We start from the raw sequence: 22455 nt of genomic DNA, 5'->3' as shown, positions 1-22455 counted from the left end.
CACTAGCGAACACCCACTGTCAAACTCCCATCCTCATCTTCCACCCCACTCTCCCCAAAATTTGGATTTGGGCTGAGGGATTGAAAAGGTATAATTTTCTGGAAGGTTTAAACCCCTTAGCCTCTCCTTGCTGAAGACGAAGTACTTTAGAAGGCCAAAGGGTTGGGGGATATAATAAGAAAAATATTGTCTTTAGGAAAAGATGAGGATGTGTTTCCTACATCTACTTCTTTTCTTCATTTCTGTCATGGCCTGTCTCATGATGTAATCATGATCTCATGAGTCCCTTGTACAAACAACAGATACCATCTCTCAAATCTAGCCCCCCTATAAGATCTCTGTGTCCATAGCTCTGTTAGCCATGTAGTTAGAGAAGCCTGATTTTATGCATTTCAACAACAACTTGAATGAGTAATGCTTGTTGTTGGGAAAGCTTATGTCACACTCACAATAAATGTAAAATCAGAGTCCAGTGGCTACTTTAAGACCAACAAAGATTTATTTAGTGAATAAATCTTTGGTGGTCTTAAAGGTGCCACTGGACTCCAATTTTGTTTTGTTGTGCTGCCTCAGACCAACACGGCTACCCACTTGAATATCACAATAAATGTGTTAAGAGATAAAGCTACAGAGATCGGACTCAGAACTGCCAGTGCTAGAGGATACTGTTCTCCTTTCTCTTGCACAGGAAAAATGTCTGTGACTATGTGCAGCATCTGTGCATGAGGAGGGAATCCTATTTGGACTGAGATGTGATTGAGGCCAGGAGTCAGGCTGGTGGGGACTGCTGCAGGAAGGGCTAGTCTAATTATTGGGCTGTACACTGAAGATGCTGTGGGAGTGTGAGATGCTGGTGGGAGTGGCTGGAGACCAAGAGACCCAGGTAAGACTGTACTGGAAAAGCACTAGGGAGCATTGTTAACAGCCCAGGAAGGTTAACTGTGACCAACAGTGGCATAACTGGACATCCCCAATAAAGACGTCTGAAGCAAAGTGGGCTTGAGTGTCTTTGTTTAACCCATGGAGCTGCAATTCCACACACCCCCCCCCATTTACTCTGGGCCTCCTTGCTACATTTCACCACACCTTCAAGGCTTTGGTCACAATAGCCTATATTTGTGCTGATGCAACTAAAGAGTTCCTAGCAGGAACAGTGATCAAGTTGCTCTTTGGGTATAACTATTGAGGTGCCTTGTTCTCAACCTTAAGTTTTGCCAGGCAAGCCCCTTAGGGTTAACACTGGTGAAATCACATGTCAGTTAGAACAAAAATTCTCTTCCAGTTGCCTCATCCTTTTCTGCTTTTCTTGGTTGGCATTTAGCTCCTGAGGTAACAGCTAAGACTTGTGCCACAACAGTTAAAGTGCTGACAGAATCAGGATATCAGATATTTTCTTTCAGCCTCACCCACATTGCAGTTATCACAAGAAGTGTAAACCAGAGAATGAGAAAATGGGAGATTAACAATGGTACTTATAAAATATTTTTTTTAAGTCTGATATAACCCTAATTTATCATACCTGATCAAAATGGATCCCAGTAACATAATTTTTAAATAATGTCAACTAACAAAGTGGAATACCTGTACAAACAATGAATATAACTCAGTTAATGGCAGCAACAGTAAGCAACACACACAAAAAGAATTCATGGATCACAGAATTGTTAAACTGGAATGTACGGTCCTGCTCTAGGAATATTTTATGGCATGTGGAATGAAGCAAATTGAGCTCAGTAGCTACATGAGGTGAACAAAAGAGAGTCATTGCCTCCTGGTGGCAAAGTTTGTTACTACTAAGAGTGTAGGACTTACCTTTTAGCTTTATTATTAATGGTAATAATAATAATAATAACACCTTGCAAATATTTCTAATCTCATAGAAGTTTCAGCGATTTTATGAAACTAGAAGGGAAGCCTGGTGTGTTGAGGAATGTACCAGGTACAAGGTAGGGGCTTTGGTGGGCACAAAGAGGCTTTTCTCAGTGCCCCGTGGCAGTGGGGGACTCAAGGAGCCAGGCAGTGCCTCTCCCCTTCAGGAGAGGCCTGGTAGCACTTCCCTGGAATGCAGAGAGCATTCTCTCTGTGCTCAATGGGGGCAGGGACTTACGGGGGCAGCACATCTCCCAATCGTGAACGTGTCTGCCTGGCTCCCTGGCCCTAGTGCAGTCCCTGTGGGATGCAGAGAGGCCTCTCTCTGCACCTCGTGAGGGTGGGGGACTTCTCCTGGCATGCCAAACGTTTAGAAGGATCCTGGCGGGTGCGGCTCACTCTGGGGTCGTTTGAATGTTCAGCACGTTATGAGAAGTACCAGTCACTCTTTTAATATATATATATATATATATATAGATGGGGTGGGATCATAATCTTTTTGCAAGGGAAAGGAAATGCAGGAATTATTTCAAAAGGCACAAACAGACACAAGATCATATAGTGGAAATGATACACTTGATTTCCTCAAATAAAAATAATTTGTGTATGGCACTCACCTACTTACTAGAGGTAACCATATGAGTACATGTAAAATTGCTTACGATCACATAACTCAGTAAATCACTATCACTAAACATTATAAAGTTGAAATTGCGTGCAGCCAACTTATTTCCTACCTGATTGGTCCTAGGAGTGTGCTGCCAATAGGGAGATACCACTCTGCTAGTGAGGGCCAATCAGCTCAAACTGCACTCTGCCAATTAGGGCCAAGCAGTGCAAATTACACTCTGTCAATGAGGTACAATCAGTTGAAATTGCAATCTGCCAATGAGGGACAATCAGTTCAAATTGCACTCAGACAACTCAATCCATACCTGAATGGGCCTCTCTGGGAGTGTGCAGCCCAGGGAAGGAAGGGAAGCCAGCTGCTTCCTTTGCCTCTTGTGTTGGTCTCAGGTTTCAGCTCTCTGCTGGAAGGAAGCACAGATGAGCTACAAGGGAGGCAGAGGTAATTTTAAAATTTTTAGTATTTTAAAAACAGAATGCCAAGGGACAGACAAAATGCAATGAATGTCTTAACTGAATCCATTGAGTCAAAGATTCCTTTAGGCAATCCAAGGGCATCAGCAGAAGAATCAGGTCACAGCTTGTGTCCACAACCCAAGACTCTCAGCCTCAAGTTAATACAGGCTGTCAGCAACCTCTGAGTCCTCACTCTGTCATTACTCACAGTTACTCTGCAGTCAGTAACTGTCTTGCTGACATAGTCTGGTGCCTTTTAGACTTGGGCTCTCGTCCAGCACATAGCTAGTATTGCTTAATTGGCTCAGGCCCTCACTGACAGATTGCAATTTGAATTGATTGGCCTTGATTGGCAGAGTGGAATTTGAACTGATTGGCCCTCAATGGCAGAATGCCTACTCCCTATTGATGGCATAGTCTCAGGGAGGACCAATCAGGTAGTGAGTGTCTGCATACAACTTCAACTTTACAATGCTATTGGAGGGTCTATCCAATGCTACGGCTAATGCTATTGGAGGGTCTATCACACGTAAACAGTCTTTTGATAGGTATTATAGGAGTGTTAACAAAAGAAGGTTGCTTTTGAATGACTCTCTAAATAAGGAATTCACCTACATAGGTGGGGCAGAGGAAGTTCCAGTTGACGTATGTAAGAGACAGTAGTATGCTTTTGGAAAGACACAAAGCATGTAGTACCTAAGTAGAGTTAGATAAAACTGGGATGCTGCCTTGAAAGTTTTTCTGATTTAATCTCTGTTGGGTCTTCTTCCTAAGCTAGGAATCCTGTTTTCCTCAGTCATACTTTGCTTGTATGTTTGTAAATATAGCAAATATAGGAAGATGCCATAGATCTCCAGGATTTTCTCATATAAAAGAAGCTTAAATAGGTAATACTGACCCTAAACATGTTCATGGAAGTGGAGAGAACGTACCAATCTTAACACAGCCGGCGCCGCGGACTAAATAAAGCCGTAAGGGCTGTGTAGGAGGAGTTAGGGCGGGTTTGGTCCGGGATGAGGAAGGGTGCCGATTGGCCCCTTCCTCTGGACAGACCATCGGCCGAGCCAATCCCCACCCCACTCACAAGGAAGCAACTGCGAGCCGCACGAAGCGCGGCTCGCAGTTGCTTCCTTGCCGGCGGCCTGATGCGACGGAGGCGCGAAGCGCGTCTGCCGGGGGCTCCCTACCCAGCGGCTTCACGCAGCGAGAGGTGCAAAGCGCTTCTCGCCGCTTCAAGCCGCAGCACAACTGAGCCCCCTGCTTCGGAATACACGCAGCCAACATCAAGAAAATGGCCGCCAGCCAGAAGACGCCGCAACTGGTAAGCCACCTTTTACTCCAGCTTCCTAGCGCCCATTGTATTTAGGATACAATGGGCTTTTTTGCTAGTATGACATATAAATCAATACAAGTTCCCCTGAGCACATGCATACTAGATTTTTTTTTCACTACTCAGTAAACTATATTGAGGACTCCCTACTAATCAGCAGTTGGGAAAGACTTGTCAGATCAATTATGTACTGCTTTATCTTTGAAATTAATCCCAGCATTGTTGATGAGCACATTCAAGCCTCCATACTTCTTCAGGAAGTCACACAGGATTCAGATACTCTGTAAGTCATTGATGTCCAGCATAGCTTTCTCTCTGATCGTGTTCTAACATCACTAAAAGTATCTAAGTAATTAAACTTTATTGAATTTCAAAAAGAGATAATCTATACATAACAATGCTTTCAGCTCACCACTCTATTCATACCTTTTACATCTACATCTTGTATATCCTTTTAGGCTAAATTTTACATTTATCCTTATCCATGGTTCCTCTATATATTTGTGAAACAGCCTGGGGGGTGGAACGTGTCCGGCTGTCCAAGTTGGAATAGGGCCAATCAGGGTGCAGCCAACTGGACCCTGATTAGCCCTGCCCCTGCAGCTCCCGCTCTACCTCCTTGAACTCTAGCCTCTTTGCTCTCAGACGCACCTCAGTGCCTGGAGCCAGCAGCCCAGGGCAAAGTGTTGTGGAGGGCCTGCTAATGAGGGCCTCTTGGCTTGCTAAGCAGGGCCTGCTGATGAGGGCCTGCTGGCTGTCTGCTACGGGAGCTCTGTCCCGGGTCTGCTAATGAGCTGGCCAGCCCCCGCCCTACTTGATCTGGCTGCAAGGGGGACCCTTGCAAGGCCCATTCTTAGGAACGGGCTTTGAAGCTCGTGTTTTATATAAAACGGGAGATCTAGCAGCTCTGCCTAATTCCTCTTTTTAATGCGACTTGTGCAGACAGAAGCCCAATGACAACAAGAACCCATGTTGTGGGAGAGAAATAGAAAGACTTCTGCTATCTAAACAGATGTTCCTGAAAGACCTTTAAAAATATTTACTGTGATTTTTTCCAAGCTCAATTTGGTGCTACCTTTTGAGAACTGACATTCTGAGAGTCTCTGCACACTATTTGGATGGGAAGGTGCACTTTTTACAGCTCCTGCCAACATCAGGAACCATTTTCCTAGCCCCCCACCCCTGTACATACTACAGAAGGGCTTTCTCTGGATTTTTAAAAAAATAGTAATTAACATATTGCTATGGTACTTGGTTTTAGTAACGTCAATTACCAATCCTAAATTTTAGCAATAGGTCAATTAGCATTTTTAAAACAAAGTTTTAAGCTCTAACTTTTAAAAAAAACTTAAGGTCATAGATTTCACTATAGCTGCAAATGACTGTGCATTTAACTGTGATCATTGCTGTGATGAAGTAGCCATGTTTACGTTGCCCGAGTCTTTGTAATCTATAAGTTTAGAGGTGACCATTTGTAGAACTTGTTTACTGCTTGACAAAATCTTCACTCTTGGCATAGTTACTGTCTTTCCCCTCTGGCTAAACATCCTAATAACAATTTCATTACCATATTTCTCATTGTATCTCAAGGTAGATTACGTTGTGTAGTTAATGCAATCAATAAGATGACACATCTAATGAGAATATTCCATTTTGATTGTGGCTGTCACTTTGGCAGTTCCTGAGGTGGGAAAAGAGAGGGTTCTATTCGGTGGCCCTTAGAAAGCAGTTTAAGGTTGTTTTATTTACAAGGGCATTGAGTGGGACATGAGAGCTGCAGCATTGGATTTTTTGGTGGTGTACATTTGCATATGGCTTGAATTGAAGCAACAGTTTTAATAGATCAAATTGCACATTGCCTTAAACCCAAAATAAAAAAGATAGGACATAGTAAATAAATCAAAACTTAATTTTAAATATGAGTTTTTTAAAATACAGGGCTCCTTTTTTCATTCTATGAAAACAGTTCCTCCAGCTATAGTTTACCAAAGTACATGTCATATAACATTACACTGAACCTGTTTTTATGCAACATATAGCACTTTGACCTTATTATGCACAACTGCTTCAGTCTGAGCCCATTCAAATCAATGGCTTTAAAGTGGAGTGACTCTGCAAAAGATTACACTGTTAATCTTTACTCACAAAAGCAAGTGGCAGGTTACAAAGTAACAGTCAATAAACAGTTTAAAATGATTTTATTTCTAATTGAACTTTGTCTTCCTTATATAAAATGAAAACAACAGATGAGACAGCTTTCCCAATGCCAGTTCATTTTTACGTAATTAGGAGCAAAAATGCTGACTCACAATGAGTAAGGTAATATCTAACACTCCTTTCACTGGGATTATTTTGAATTACCTTTCCCTGTGGGAGGGAAGAGTTGCTTCTACAACATTTGTGCATTTCACAAGCTTGGTTTGTTGTACTTTACTCCTCCTCTTTAACACTGTGCTGCATTCTTAGTATCTTGAAAGGAAGACTATGGTTTTTACCAGAATGCTATGGAAAGGGGGCTATCTTACTTATACCAGGTACAGATCTTAAGTTCAGTATTAAAAATATACCTTTTGTATATTATCATTTCCACAGGGATTATTTTACATTCAGGGTCATCTCCCTTTTAGATAATTATGCTATTTTTTTCAACATTTGTGGTTTAGCAAACAAAATATTACTGTGCAACATATGTGCAAATAACTGTTATATGGCCATAACTTTTAATAGAATGATTTAATGTAGTAAAGATGGGTCCGTCCTTTCTAGCTTGAATCCAATATATGTTGACTTCCTTCTGATGCTATGCTATTATGTTTATTTTCCCGAAATAATACATTTTGCCTCACCCCAGTACAGAAGCTTGAATCTGGGTCTGAACAGTCTTTCTCTATTCAGTAAGGCTAGTTCCCCCCCCCCCAAAAAAAACAGGCAACAAGATATTATTAAATTATATTTTATTTTGCAATTTCACATTCATTAAGAAAAAGCTAAGTTTCATTTTCAAGTAAGTTTTGAATTAATACATTAAAGAAAACAATATTGATAGAGAACAGTGGTATAAACAAATCTTCTAGCTCTTGGTTTGGCACAGTGACATTAAGAAAAAATTAGTGCAACTGAAGATATTTACTAAGATTCTGGATGCTGTGACCAAAAGATTGCTACGCAAAGCAGAACAGGAGGCTGCGTAAGTGTTTTAAAAAAGGCCATACATGAAGTTCTACACATTATAGGATAATTGTATGTGGGTCTATCTCTTCCTTCACTGCAGCCTGGTGTATTTAAGCTACAGATGCCTGTGGCTGCAGTTGGAATGCTCTCTCTGGATTCAGCCAGGATTCTAAGCCCTCCAACATGCATACGTAGAAGTAATGAAGGCACAGTTACCACACCTGTACTTTCTTCTCTTGAACAAATTGGCCATGAGGTTTATCAGCACCAGAAGGTAACAGGGCTAAATAAACTGGAGTCTCAGCTCCCTCATCAGGTGTTTTGGGAGCATTGGGACCAGCCATGTCAGTCCTGACCCACCCAGGGCAACAGGCATTCAGCAGAATACCATCAGCTTTTCTTGTCTGATTCAGCAACCGTGCTTGAATTCTGGACAACACTGTCACTCCAATTTTGGACACCCCATAAGCAGTATTTGGCCACCCCTCCTTTTCATGCACTCCCTTCTTGGTGTCCTTCACAAATTTCTCCATGAGTTGCACAAGCTCCTCTTCTGTAATTGTGTCACTGCGAAACTTCTGCTGCAAGGCTTGGCTGCACCCAGCAAGCGCTCGGACACTTACCATACTGGATACATTAACAACCCTGCCTATTAAGAAAGAAAAACAGAACAGGAAGAGAGTTTACGGCTATACACTACTAGTTACAAACCCCTAAATCCTGTTGAAGTGAAACTCTAAGTGAGGTTTTGTTCAGGGTTAACCCAAGAACTTGGTTTCCTCAGGAAACATAGCTAACTTCTTCATGTTCTCTGGGTGATTACAAAATTAATATTTTTGTACTGAAAAATGACTTCTGATACTGGGCTATATATTTTTCCTGTTGTCTACTTTTGTTATCATTGAATCTCCTTCATTCAAAGAGAGTTCATGTGTGAAATGACTGGGAGCTGCTAGGCAGAGACGCCTACTACAGAGCAGCCACTTGAACTAAATTATCTTTTGAGTTGCCTTTGCCACTTGAATCTTTAATAAAAGTGGAATTAGAACTTTCTCTAGCATTTAGAAAGGGAGGCAATACTAAATGCTATTCTCTGTCATCAATATGCTCCCTCATGGTCCCTATGCTACTCAGGAGCAGATATTTACAAACCAGTAAGTGTTCTGCAGACTGCGAGCAAATAGGGCTTAACTACTGAGCTTTTGCAGAGTATCAGGATCAGTGGGTTTTTTATTAATAAAAGGGGACTATATGTACAAAAATGATAAAAGTATACAATACAAGACTGTTATAAAAATAATAAACACATCCTAAAATACTGTTGTTGACATTTTTTATATTGCTTTAGATCAGATAGAATCTAGGTTTTCTATCTCTTCATTGTTAGAGATCAGTGTTAATAATAATTAAAACTTCAATACTAAATAATTGGAAGCTTGCATAAGGATTTTGGTTAGAATTCCAACGCCAAACAGATTTACTTGGAGATAAATTCCATTAATTTCAATGCTTCCATGTCATGTTGCCACTTCGTTATGTTCCCTTGAAACCAGTAGGGTTATCTAAGAAAGAGGCATGGCTAATATCAGAAAAACAAGTATACTTTGTTCTGTAGTATATGAGAATTATCCTAAAAGGGTCTAGCTGGGCTGCAGACTTAATAACACTTGAATAAAATGGGACTTGCCTCTGAGGACTGCTTCCTAAGAAATGGAAGTTCTTGAAAAAGGTAAAGGTATCCCCTGTGCAAGCACTGGGTCATGTCTGACCCTTGGGGGGACGCCCTCTAGCGTTTTCATGGCAGACTCAGGACGGGGTGGTTTGCCAGGGCCTTCCCCTGTCATTACCGTTTACCCCCCAGCAAGCTGGGTATTCATTTTACCGACCTCAAAAGGATGGAAGGCTGAGTCAACCTTGAGCCGGCTGCTGGGATTGAACTCCCAGCCCCATGGGCAGAGCTTCAGACTGCATGTCTGTGGCCTTACCACTCTGCGCCACAATAAGCTCTTGGAAGTTCTTTACTGTTAAACTAAGAACATGAGACTTCATAGACTTCTTCAGGTTTCATCTACTGGCTGCTTAGAGTTGTTGGCTGCATCCCATGTGACAAAGGAAAGGATTTACTTCTTTGGTCACAGCATGGTGATTTTCCTCCTACTGTGGTGCACTTACCATTAGGCTTCAGTAGTGGCAGCAACTCTGCACAGACATCCTTCAATGCAAAAAAGTTTGTTTTCATTGTGACTTCTGCTTGTGTAGCAAATGGAGTTGTATCTGCAACTGGTTTTCAGATGGAAAGAAACAAAAGGATCAAACTGTAAAGAATGGGCGGTATAAAACTCCAAATAAATAAATAAATAAATAAATAAATAAACCTGAGTAACTGAACAAGTTGTAGCCCATCTCTGCTTCTTCTACACTTAAAGTTATTTTGGATATCAGTCATGAAGTATTCTTTACCAGAAAGATGTACTTTGTCATAACTATTAGTCATTCCTAAAAAATGCCATAAAATGTGAAATTTTTTAGCAAAACCTTATAGTGCAATCCTAAACATTCTTCAGTGTCCACTGACACCAATAGACTTTGAAGAATGTAAACCTTCCATTCATCTGACTTCGAAGGGTGTCTTATTGCACTGTTAAGCTGCTCAAAATGTAGCATTAAAGAACATCACAGGTATAGTTTATACAGTCCTTGTATCAAACAAGAACTACAGCTCTGGGGAATGGAACACTAAGCACCCAACAGATTCAGGTGGGAAGCCATAGAATCATAGAGTTGGGAGGGGCCATATAGGCCATCTAATCCAACCCTCTGCTCAACGCAGGATCAGCCTAAAGCATCCAAGAAAAGTGTGTATCCAACCTTTGCTTGAAGGCTGCCAGTGAGGGGGAGCTCACCACCTCCTTAGGCAGCCTATTCCACTGCTGAACTACTCTGACTGTGAAAATTTTTTTCCTGATATCTAGCCTATATCGTTGTACTTGAAGTTTAAACCCATTACTGCGTGTCCTCTCCTCTGCAGCCAACAGAAACAGCTTCCTGTCCTCCTCCAATTGACAACGTTTCAAATACTTAAAGAGGGCTATCATGTCCCCTCTCAACCTCCTTTTCTCCAGGCTGAACATTCCCAAGTCCCTCAACCTATCTTCATAGGGCTTGGTCCCTTGGCCCCAGATCATCCTCGTCGCTCTCCTCTGTACCCTTTCAATTTTAACTACGTCCTTCTTGAAGAGAGGCCTCCAGAACTGCACACAGTACTCCAGGTGTGGTCTGGCCAGCTTATACCCAGAATGAAACTTTGTTGGTCTAAAGGTGCCACTGGACACAGACTAAGTATCCGAGGCAGCTGTTTCAGTCAGCATTTTACCTTTGAATGCAATCCCTGCATTGTTGATGAGCACATTCAAGCCTCCGTACTTCTCCTTCAGGAAGTCCCGCAGGCTTCGGATACTCTGCGAGTCATTGACGTCCAGCTGGTGGAAAAGTGGTTTTAACCCCTCTGCTTGCAGCTCTGCCACTGCCGACTTGCCCCGGTCCACGTCCCGGGCTGTCAGGTACACATCTCCCGGGAACCGCTTGCACAGAGACCGCACAATCGCAAACCCAATGCCTTTGTTGGATCCGGTCACCACGGCTACCGGAGTGCTGGACATTTTCCTTTCCAAAGGGCTTCCAAAGCAGCTTGCTGGAAAGAAAATATTAGAAGGCGGTTTATAGTTGTTAGGTTCCAAAAAGCAACTCGCTACCTGCGATTAACAACCATTAAGACGTCTAAAAGCAACGAACCACTCGCAGCCAGCGTGCTGGAAAAGAAAAACTGTACTGCAGAAATAGGAAAGCTCACAAGCACCTAACCTGTCTAATTGTCGCTCCTGCTGTAACTCCTACAGCCTCTTACAGAGCCGTTGTTTGTACGTTTCAGCACAGAGGCGGCGTCAGTGCAGGGCAGGAATGCCTACCCAATGGGCAACCTGCCTCATTCAAACGCCCCTCTTGCTCGCCGGACAACTGGCTGAGCCGACCCAGCGCCCGCCGCTTCCTCTTCCTGCGGGTCTGGGGAGGAGCGTGTCCTGGGCATGGCTCTGGCGGGCGGCGATGGAGTCGGAAGGAGGAAGAATGTTGGCTGCTTAAGGGCGCGACCTCTGGCTGGGCAGAGCTTAGGTAGCCTCTGTGTACTCACAAATATGCTCCGCCGGTTTCTGTGCCATTCATTTCCCGGCAAAGCTAGGCAGAGTTGCTTGCAAATGCAGTTTTAACTGAGGAGTGAACGTGCCTAAGGTCTGATGATGCGTGTTTAGGATCGCAGCCGAAGTCTGTAAAAGATCGGGAGTAGTAACTGAGGACATACATTTTATATAAGCAACTTGAGGTTTTTCCCCTCTCCCCTCCTAGCTAACACGATAACAGCAATCAGCTCACTGAAAGTCGGGGAGGGATTACTTGTATACATTAAAAAGAGAACTCTGAGACAAATATCAAAGAGAAGATTGTGGTAACAATGGAAATGGCATGTTTTTCTGAATGCATATAATAGCTGTTCATGTAATTTCCTTTGTGTAACTTAATTGAGCAAATTCATATATGTATTTGAATACATTTTAAAGATGGATTGCCACTGATTTATGTAACATTTTAAAATAATTGTAAAGAATTCACACAGCCTGTGGGAAAGGGGGGAATAGAAATCTAATCTAATAAATAAAAAATAAAATCCTCCTTGCTATCACATGTAGTTCTCCAGATACATCCAGAATTTGGGAATACAGTGGGCCCTTTCAAATGAAAGCATGCTCTTATACATGTGTTAATGTTTTAAACTAGCATTGGATGATACTCAGCTAGTTCTCCTGTAATGTTTAGGAAAGGATGATTAAATTACTATTTTTATTTATAATAGTAAGAATAATTTCTATACTGCCCCCTCAGCATTGCTGGCTTGGGGTGGTTTACGGCATTTAAAATACATCATAGCCACATTAAAAATAATAATTACAATTAAAACAGTTAAAATTATTCAGAATACGAATTAGCCATGGGTCCTAGTTTCTGCAGCCTCTCTTCCATTCAGGAGGTGGGTTAATTTTAGTGAGGGCCCATTCAATTATGTCATTAACAGTTGTTCATTGGCCCTAACCAAAAGGCTGGCAAAGAATTCTGTCTTGCGGGCCCTTCAGAACTGAGAAAGTTCCTGCAGGGCTGGCAGCTGTTCTGGGAGCTTGTTCCACAGGACCAGGGGGCAGGACTGAGAAGGCTCTGGTCGAGACCAGACTTCTGTAGGGTTGGGGAAAGTTCTGCAGTCATGTTTGCAGTTGCTAGTGTAATCAGGATTAGTTACACCCCACTGTAACTGGCTCACAAGTCCTTGCTCACCCATCTTTCAATACGTTCTCTTACAAAGACCCCTGAACAAGCTTAGCAAACATGGGATAAGAGGATGGGTACTCTTATGAATTAAAAATTGTTCAAATGACAGGAAGCAAAGAGTAGGAGTAAGGGAGCCGTTTTTACAATGGGGGCAAGTAAGCACTGAATCCCACAGGATTGGAATTGAAGCTGGTGTTATTTAATTTATTCATAAATGGTCTGGAACTGGGGATGAGCAGTACAGGGGCCAAGTCTGCAGATGACACAAAACATCAGGAGGCCTCCATCTCTCTGTTGTTCTTGTGGAGTAACTAGATGGTCTCTGCGTAAGATTGGATGGGAATGGCGTAGATTAGGTGCTGTGTGGAATCCAACCTGGATTTCCCAGATCCTGGCCTGGCACTCTAAGCATTGCAACAATAGAGGAGAAAAACAACGGGTTTCTTTTGTACCCTGCTGTTGTTTCAAAGTGGCTTACAATCACATAGCCTTTCTTTCCCCACAACAGACACTCTGTGAGGCAGGTGAGACAGAGAGAGCTCTGAACTGTGACTGGCCCAAGGTCACCTAGTTGGCTGCATATGGAGGAGTGGGGAATCAAACCCGGTTCTCCAGTTGGCTGCTGCTCCTAACCACTATACCAAATTGGCCTCACAACACTGTTCCTTTTCTTTTCAACATGTTTGTAAACATTTAGTGACTCCGGAAACTGAAAGAACTATTATAGGAAACACACTTCTTTCTCCATGTGCTATGTATAGATTCTGAAGACATTTGATGAATATGAAGAAATGCAGAGGTCGTACATCCCGAAAGAGGAGAAGAAATCACTCTAGATGTTTTTCACAATCTGGTGGTAATGTGGTTTTTTTTAAAGTTCAAAGCAGCAACATTTTTAGTGGTTAGTCTAGACATTTTGATTAATTTCTTTTAGTGAAATAAGCTCTATAAATATTAATATATGTACATATTATATAGTGAAGAGCCTCTTTTGGCGCAGAGTGGTAAGCAGCAGAAATGCTGTCTGAAGCAATGTCTATGAGTTTGGGAGTTCAATCCCAGCAGCTGGCTCAAGGTTGACTCGGCCTTCCATTCTTTCGAGGTCGGTAAATGAGTACCCAGCTTGCTGGGGGTTAAAACGGTAATGACTGGGGAAGGCACTGACAAGGCCACCCTGTATTGAGTCTGCTATGAAAACGCTGGAGGGCGTCACCCCAAGGGTCAGACATGGCTCGGTGCTTGCACAGGGGATACCTTTACCTTATATTATATAGTAGTATGCATTGATGTTAGAAATATTTAACTATCATATGCATGTTTGAATGTCACTCAAATATTTGGATTCATTCCTTTATTTAAATATTTACTGATTGTGGTATACACTCTGCTGTAGTTTTGTTAGTGGTACTGGTTTTTCAAAACAGCAGTAAAGAAAAAGTTACCCAGAGTAATTATTTATTTGTTCACTACTTTGTTTAGTTAATCTTAGTCACAAATGTGAATACATATGTCTTAAGAAATGGCTGAAAGAAAGAGGCTATGAAGACAGTATATTGAGGCCAGCACAATTTTCAGGTAATTTTTTGATTGCTTCTAATAGTGTGTTTTACTAACAGAAGGTTAAATATAGTAATACTTCTGCTTCACCTGAGTATGTAGTCATATTAATAGACCAGGTAGAGTATTTCCAGGAGCAGGTAATTTCATACATTTATCCCCTCCTCCCAGTTGGGTATCCATGAATTTGAATACAGTGGACATGGAAGGGTGTGACTCTGTTCTCTCTGCATTCTGTGTTATTTTAATGAGGCAATGAGATGGTCATTCTGCCTTATTTTGGACAGGCTGGAGAACTTTAGGATACGGTCCAATAAAAGTTATGCACATTTTCCCTCATTGAAATGGGAAGATTTAAAATGTTTTATTTTAGCTAGATTGTGCCCTGGGAGATGCATAAGATGTTTAACCCCTAAGATACTCTACGCCAGTTCAAACTACTGGAGCCCCAGGTGATTTGTAGTAGTGAGCTGGTTTGGGGGAGAGCAGCCTTCTTGAGGACTTCTGGCATAGATCTCTGCTCTGTGTGAACACAGCTGCTCTGTTTTTGGTTGCTGCAATCATGCAAATTGTGGGAACAGCTTGTATAGCCACTTGGAGATGTTGACCACCAATAAAAGATGCATTTATGTGAGGTCTACCTGGCTGTGTGCCTGATAGTGATGCCCCAGCCCTCATTAGAGCCTTATGTTGTGCTTGTCATGTGTAAACTGGTCCTTCATTCCAGTGGTTGCCACTCCATGAATAACAAACAGGGCATCTTGCCACTAGAATGAGTTTGCTTACCAGGAGGATTGGTAGCCAACATATACCTGATTATTTTTGTCAGGACAAAAGTCCAGCATGGGATATAAAAGTTACAGGCACTTCTAGGATAAAATCTCTCCTGGACAAATTAATGAAATTTATAATTTAAAATATAAACTTGCTAAGGAAGATTCCCCCAAAATTGTGAAAAAAAATGTTGCTTCATCAGCCTTTGGAAATTCTTTGAGTGTGGTAACAAGTTTGTAGGTAGAAGTAATCCAGTGGATTTCATATACTCAAACTGCTGCAAACCTCTTGCATGAGGCAGAGCAGCTTTTAGGAACCTAGCTACTGTCAGTGAACAAACAACTACAACAAGCCTACAGTCTGGGTTGCTCTCTGGAAATTTTATTATGAAGTCTATTGAACTAAGTGGGAAAGACTTGTGTTTTCAAACACAGGCTGTAAAATTGTGGGCAACCTAAGAAAAGCACAACAGCAGAGAATGTTCATGCCTAAGGAAGACAGTGTAAGGATGCCATCAATTTTATACTTTTCTAGGGGCCAAGCCCATTGCATTTAGGAATACAATAGGTGCTAGATTAGGGGGGTGGAGTGGAAGAACTCTGTGGATGGCCTCCCTTCCCCCGGATTTGGAAAGGCTGCAGGCAGCTGTAAGGGAACTCACCAGCAGGGGCAGTTCTCACGCGGCAGGGATCTGTAGCTTCCAAGCCTCAGAGGGAAGTGAAAGGAGGAGGGGGTGGGGGATGGAAGGCGATTGGCTGGCCACTGGACAGACAGGCAAGCTGGTTGGAGGAGGAGGCACTCAGGCGGGACAGCTGCCCTGAGTGGGTGTTAAGCACTGAGTAGCACTTAAGCCATGAGATATGCTACTCCTCCAAGGCCTTACCAGAACTATATAGTGGAACAGATAAGGTACTTCTACTTGGGAGTTGAGGATGGAGGATAATGTTTCTTTTCTTTGAGTCTGAATTCAAAATCTCCTGTTGCAATTTTCTGAGGAAGATGGTAGTGAATTTCACTGCAACTGTCCTTGTTTTGTGTGTGTTCTAGAAACAGGAAGAGGATTGATGGCCACAAAAACCCTTCAGGTTTGTATTCCTGCGACCGAGTCAAGGCAGACATTATGGATCAGAATCACAGTGTGTGCATGCCAGTGGGGACCTGCAAAGAATATGTTGTGGTGTATCCTCCAGGTCCTAACAAGAGTGCTTTTGGTTAGGTTCCTGGAACAAGACTGTAAGTAGAATATTCCCATTCAGGGATTGCAGGGGAAAAGTTTAAGAGGGGGTGAAGGTAAAAAGCATAGGTCTCTTTCTCACCCACTAGAAACCTCCTCTATCCTCTGTTATAGTGTAACTAGTATTGAGTCTGCCATGAAAACGCTAGAGGGCGTCGCCCCAAGGGTCAGACATGACCCAGTGCTTGCACAGGGGATACCTTAACATTTACCTAGGGGCAAAGCCTGTTGTACATAGGAATACAACAGGCGCTAGTACATATGCCTACACTGTGTCTTTCCTGGGTGCTGACCCTCCCCCTGCTCAATTCCCTGCTGGATCTTCCAGTGTGTTGGAAGTGATTAAACAGTAGGAGACTCTACCCTCAAGAGCCCAGTTTGATCCTCCATTCCTCCTCCAGTTGGAGCCAGGTGGGTTGCTAACCTCTAGGTGAGGGTCTTGGAGATCTCCAGGAATAACAACTTATTTCCAGGAACCAGTTCTTCTGGAGAAAACAGCTAGGAGGGGAGAGGGAGAGGGAGAGCAGAGGCTGGGTCCCATGGGGCTGATGGGCAGCCTTTATTTCTTCTCCCAGTCGCCTACCTGGACTCTTGGGGCCCCACCTCCAAACTTCAAGAAACATTCCTAACCAAGAGGTCACCAACCTCCAGGTGTGGCCTGGAAACCTCTTGGAATTGGAGTTCATATGTAGACCATAGAGATCAGCTTCCCAAGGGTAAATGGTTGTTTTGGGGGGGCAATTTTGCTATGTCAGTTCATCTTCGGACAAAAGAGATTAGTCCCCCTGGGAAAAAGGGGGGGGGGCAACCTGTGTGGGAAGCCTTAAATGTTTTTTCTCTACCACAACCCTATCCAAAGTAGCCCTGTGTACTGTGACTACCCCATGTGTATTAGGGCAGAGGGGCATTTCTGGCCTAATTCATACAAGAAGAGAAATGACGCAGGACTGGGAGGAATTGGTTGCTATGTAATCTTCCCCTAAGAAGAGTCTCCAGTTTGATTTTTCCCTTCACATATCTGAGGAGATGGCTCTGGAAAGCTCATCTGTAACCACTATGCCATAAATCCCAAAGGTCAGTCCTCTCCCACACTCAACGAACATTCCAAACCACATGTTCTTGACACCCATATCTCCACACCCACGCCCTCATTTGCCACCATGCCACCACAACCTCCCACACAACACAAACATTCAACCCCATGCCCTTACAGACTGGACAACTCCTCCCCTTCCTCTTCCCATTGCCAAGCTCTAGTGCCCATTGTATTCTTGGATACAATGGGCTATGCCCCTAGTCAGCAATAATCCAACAGTGGTTTAAATTAACTTAATATCAGTGATTTTGATCAACAATAACAACAGGAACAACAACTTAGATAAACCTCCAGAGAGGTCAGACTGGTGTAGGCCACAAAGGAGGTGTCTGACGGGGAGACTTGTAGATGTTATTGGATCGGTCAGACTCAGGGGAATGCCTGGTGGAGGATCTCCCTTTTGCAGGCCCTGTGGAATTGTGGGAGTTCAGGCAGGGCCCTGATCTCTTCAGGGAGCTCGTTTCACCAAGACAGAAAAAACTCTGCCCCTTGTTGAGGACCGACATACTTCTTTGGGGTCAGGGATCACCAACCAATTTGCAGTGGCAGAGAGTAGTGCACTTTTGGAGATATAGGGAGAGAGATGGTCTCTCAGGTATAGGCCGATTGTGCAGCGGTGCCACTGCTCCATGCCACCACTGGTGCATTGCCGTGGAGCAGCATGCTCTGCTGTCCCATGTTTCCCATGGGAGACACATTTCAGCGGTGCACCTGGTCTGCTGCTGAAATGTGTTCAGGGAATGCAGCTGCAGCAGAAAGGTTCTGCAGGGGGGGAAAGCTGGGGGTTTGCAGGAAGGTGAGATTGTGTGAGAACGCAATTTCACCTTCCTTCAAAACACAGAAAAAAACTCAGTCTGCCCTGTGGCACCTCAAAGGGCCACAAAGCTGACTGGGGCATTTTTTCTTCCATCCTGGCCTCTGTAGGACTCTTCCCATCCACACGGGCCTCTGCTGGACTAGACCCTGTTAGCCCCTGCAGTGAAAAGAGAATGCGGATTCTTCCATGTTACCTTCATGTGGAGCAACTGAAAGCCTGATCCGCAGCAAGCCTGGGAGGGCACTGGTCCAGCAGTTAGTCATGTGGAAGCGGAGATTAGTCCCACTTCCATAAGAATGCGCTCGTGACTTTTTCTGCCTATGCAGTATTGGCCACAGTTATCTAAATCACAGGTCAAAGAAATTGCTCCGAAGGTCTCAGTAAGTGGCTGAGTTTATTCAAACAAGTGGTCCTTTGTGTTTGTGTGCCCCAAATTCTGAAGGGTGTTTAGACAAGAACCAGCTCCTTGAGTTGAATCTGGAATGCACAGGTGACCAGCCAAATGTCAGAAAGGTGTGTTCTTTATAAAACAACCCTTACATAGGGCATGTTACAGCCTGGAGGTTTTAGGAACATTCTATCACTATTTATTTAAAACATTTCTGTGCCAACTTTCAACTCAAATAGGGATCCAAAGACGAAGAAAATCAAACATTAAAAGAGCATTTAAAATAAGCTATATATAAAATATTTAAACAAGAAATCCTATAGACACATAAATACATACCAGCACAGCCAGGGATAAGGACTAATAACAATTATGGGGGTATGTAAAGCAGGTGCAGTAATATAATTTAGATGTAACCAGAGCATGCAGCACAGTGGCCATATCTTTCCTGACCAGACAAGACTGCAGTTGGATTACCAGCCCAAGCTGGTGAAAGGCACCCTTGGCCACCACTGCCTCCTGTTTAGGCAACAGGAAATCCAGGCCCAGCAGCATCCCCAAGCTACAGGCCTGCTTGTTTAGGGGAGTGCGACACCATCCAGGTGATATCCTAATTCTTGGGTCAAACCTTTCCCTTATTGATAGCTACTGTGTTTGTTCAAGATTAAGTACTGACTGTATTGGTTGTTTCTTAAAGGAGAAATAATGTTCTAATGAAATTGCAGGAGATAAGAAGGTAACCACATTAGCTTGGTCTTCTTCCAAGAGCAAGGCTGGCACCAAGAACACTCCTAATGATTTAACTTGATTTGATAATGAGTTTCACCCAGTTAGAAATGGGCATATCAATCTCTTCTGCAGCAGTCTCTCCAACAAACACCTTGTCTGTAATCAACTGTTATCTGTGCAAGAATAGTTCTGGATTGTTACCTATCTGAATGCAAAATATATTTGGAAGTGTATTCACTCTGTTTTAAAATCTTACAGGCAGGACAGTTGATCATTGCATTGCCTGAAAGATGCTTGCTCACCACTGATACAGTGCTTAACAGCTATCTCGGAGAATACATTATAAAGTAATTATCTGCCTCTTGCTAAAACCTTGCATTTGTTGAGTTTTGTGTTTGGATCTCACTCTGCGTGTGATTCCCATTGAAAGAGGAGAAAATAGGGTGCAGAGACTGTTAAATTCAAAATCTGTTTCAAAAATATAGAATATTGGTCTGCATATTTGCCAATTTTTTAATAGATAAAAATAGAAGCAGAAGAAGGAAGCAGTTCAGAAAAAGCTATGTTTCCTTAATCCCAATAGGGATTAAGGTACTTGTACAATTAAGTGTTTGAAAAAGACATTAATTCTAATGAGATTTTAAACATACTTACTTGCTTTGGAGCAAGCTGTTAGTCTTTTGTCTAGATAACAGTGAATCTGCACTCTGAAGCATTGACTTCTAAGCCCATTGACTCCAGTGAATTTAGAAGAGTGTAACTCTGCTTTGGATGTCAATTCAAAGCAAGAGCAGTTTGGGATAGTTAGCAGAGACTACAGTAGTGTACACATTTTAAAACTATGTATGTAGTGTGTGGGAACATACTTCTGGTTCTGAGGTTTTCTTTTGCCTTTTTACTAGATGGCGGCCTCCTGTTTCTCCTCTGACTGCGCTGTGTACATATCTAATAGCAGAAAAATGGTTTCACAAGAAGTCTCTGTGGCATCCTTACCTGGATCTTCTACCTGAAACATACATGTGTCCTGTGTATTTGGGGCACGAGGCAGTGAACCTACTTCCTGAGCCTTTGAGAAGAAAGGCCCATGAGCAAAAAAGTCTGGTGCAAGAGCTGTATAACTCATCCAAGAGTTTTTTTTCCTCCCTGCAGCCTCTGTTTCCTGATCAAGTGGAGTCTGTGTTTAACTACAGTGCCTTCCAGTGGGCTTGGTGCACCATAAATACAAGAACAGTATATATGAAGCATTCACAGAAGGAATGCTTTTCTAGAGAGCCAGATAACTATGCATTAGCTCCATACTTAGACCTACTAAATCACAGCCCATCTATCCAGGTAGTGAATTTAAAAGTTGATCAGTTGTAGAGTTGGAATGGCTATCATGAGATCGGCACATTGTAACTTTAGTGTGTACAACTAACAAATCCGCTAAAGATTACTGTGTATCATTTAAAAAAATAGATTCTCTTGTTTTAAAATTTGTTCAAACTCTTCTTTTAGTTCTGACTGGAACACCCAGGTAAATTGACTTCTGATATTCTGAAGTACTTTGTATTTCGCCTTGTGGTAGATACTCACTTATTTGGCCTTTGTTTGATTTGTAATACTTACATTTAATATGAAAATGGCTTCTTAGGAATTTACATTGTTGTGTGGGTTGTATGCAGCCTTCTGATTTACAGTGATTCCCAAACATCCTGTCATTAACAGCCTTTATGTTGTTAGTACCAATTTAAAATGAAGAATTGTGCCCAGTAATCTGGAATAGTGGCCAGAATCAGCGGAGCTATCAGGAGTTAATGGTGTGAGGAAAAAAATAATTTGAATATGCTACTTAGGCTACTGGCTGTATGTATTAAGAAGGACAACTTTAATTCATTTAGTTGGGCAACATGAGCATACCGTTGATCATTGGATTTAGCACAAGAAAACTCTGGGTCTTAGGGTATGGTGGAGTACCTTACTGAAACAGCATACGAGGAGGGCAGGTCTCTGCCTGGAGGGGGAAAGCCTCTTGAGAACTATGTCTGCCCCTTGAGTTCCATGAAGGAAGTAAGCCAGGATATAGAAACATAATAAAACATCATTTCAGAAGTAGATATAAAATTTTAGGGACCTAGTATTTTCTTTGCAGGAATTTCACTTAACATTGTATCTCTTTCCACCTCGCCTCAGGTGAATGCTGCATTTAATGAAAAGACACGGTGCTACGAAATAAAGACCCTTTCACGCTGTGCAAAATACAAAGAAGTATTTATTAACTATGGCCCTCATGATGATCAGCGCCTGTTTCTTGAATATGGTTTCATTGCCACCAGTAATCCACACAACAGCGTGCATGTTGGCACAGGTAAGGCTGTGATTAGGTATTGAAGGGTAACAAAGGAACTGGGGCTTAGAACAGTGATGGTCATTGCTCACTGGGCTTTAAGTTCTGTTGGTTCTGTAGCGTGTCAAGTAGCCTTGCAGTGTACTAGCTTGGCTTTAGGTGAGCTCGTGTGATCATAAATCATAGTCTTGGGCAGGCATCTTTTAACAGTGAATAGAGCATTGCTCTGTGAAGCAAAATGCGGCAGACAACAGAAATAGTTCTTGACTATTTGTTTAAAAGAAGCAGTCAGAGACAGGGGCGCATGGCAAAGACTTTCCTATAGAGTCACCGAGGGTCGGACGTGACTGAACGGATAACATCATCATTTGTTTAAAATGTTTGCAACCTTTGCAGCTTAAGCCCGCTTAAATTCTAATTTAAACCATACATAGTACTGTGACTAGCCCAAGAGCACCCAGCTGATTTTATGTGGAGGAGTGGGGAAACAGACCCACTTCTCCAGATTAGAAGTCACCGCTTTTAACCACTATACCAAGCTGGCTCTCCACATTAGGTTACAGCTGCTATGTGGTAAAGCCCATAGGAAGTACTGCATTTGTCAAAGGGCCATCTATGGTCAACACAATCCAGACTACAACTTTGCCATGGGCAGAAAGCAGGGAAAAACTTATATCAGTAAGTTTTAAATTAACTTTAAAACCTGCCAGA

General features: G+C 42.6%; 2 protein-coding genes across 6 annotated transcripts in view; one reads left to right on the top strand and one right to left on the bottom strand.

The window, feature by feature from the left end:
* Window positions 1-7219: 7219 nt before the first annotated feature.
* Window positions 7220-11478, bottom strand: CBR1 (carbonyl reductase 1). The gene is made up of 4 exons (XM_077342656.1): window positions 11315-11478; window positions 10827-11144; window positions 9626-9733; window positions 7220-8102 (listed from the first exon to the last, which is right to left on the bottom strand). Exons 2-4 carry the CDS (start codon window positions 11110-11112, stop codon window positions 7666-7668), a joined length of 831 nt encoding a protein of 276 aa, XP_077198771.1. The 5' UTR covers window positions 11113-11144; window positions 11315-11478; the 3' UTR covers window positions 7220-7665.
* A 17-nt stretch (window positions 11479-11495) lies between these two features.
* Window positions 11496-22455, top strand: part of SETD4 (SET domain containing 4) — a 126515-nt gene continuing 115555 nt past the window's right edge. For 4 of the 5 annotated variants that reach the window (XR_013231937.1, XM_077342655.1, XM_077342652.1 and 1 more), the window contains exons 1-7: window positions 11496-11620; window positions 13585-13679; window positions 14303-14398; window positions 16202-16239; window positions 19677-19765; window positions 20321-20750; window positions 21591-21765. Coding sequence is in view for 4 of the 5 variants with exons in the window: in XM_077342655.1 (XP_077198770.1) it covers window positions 13601-13679; window positions 14303-14398; window positions 16202-16239; window positions 19677-19765; window positions 20321-20750; window positions 21591-21765 (907 nt within the window). In the remaining variant the exon portion in view is untranslated. The remainder of the gene's footprint in view (window positions 11621-13584; window positions 13680-14302; window positions 14399-16201; window positions 16240-19676; window positions 19766-20320; window positions 20751-21590; window positions 21766-22455) is intronic. The other variant, XM_077342651.1, reaches the window with a different exon arrangement.

Source organism: Paroedura picta, chromosome 6 (genome assembly GCF_049243985.1).
Source record: "Paroedura picta isolate Pp20150507F chromosome 6, Ppicta_v3.0, whole genome shotgun sequence".
NCBI lineage: Eukaryota > Metazoa > Chordata > Lepidosauria > Squamata > Gekkonidae > Paroedura > Paroedura picta.
This window is presented reverse-complemented; position numbering and strand designations above follow the sequence as displayed.

Coding starts and splice junctions, on each gene's coding strand:
- CBR1 (XM_077342656.1), bottom strand. CDS start 11,112: ATGTCCAGCACTCCGGTAGCCGTGGTGACCGGATCCAACAAAGGCATT. Junction 9,734..10,826: donor TGCAGGGATTGCATTCAAAG/GTAAAATGCTGA, acceptor TCTGAAAACCAG/TTGCAGATACAACTCCATTT. Junction 8,103..9,625: donor GCCACTACTGAAGCCTAATG/GTAAGTGCACCA, acceptor CTTTCTTAATAG/GCAGGGTTGTTAATGTATCC.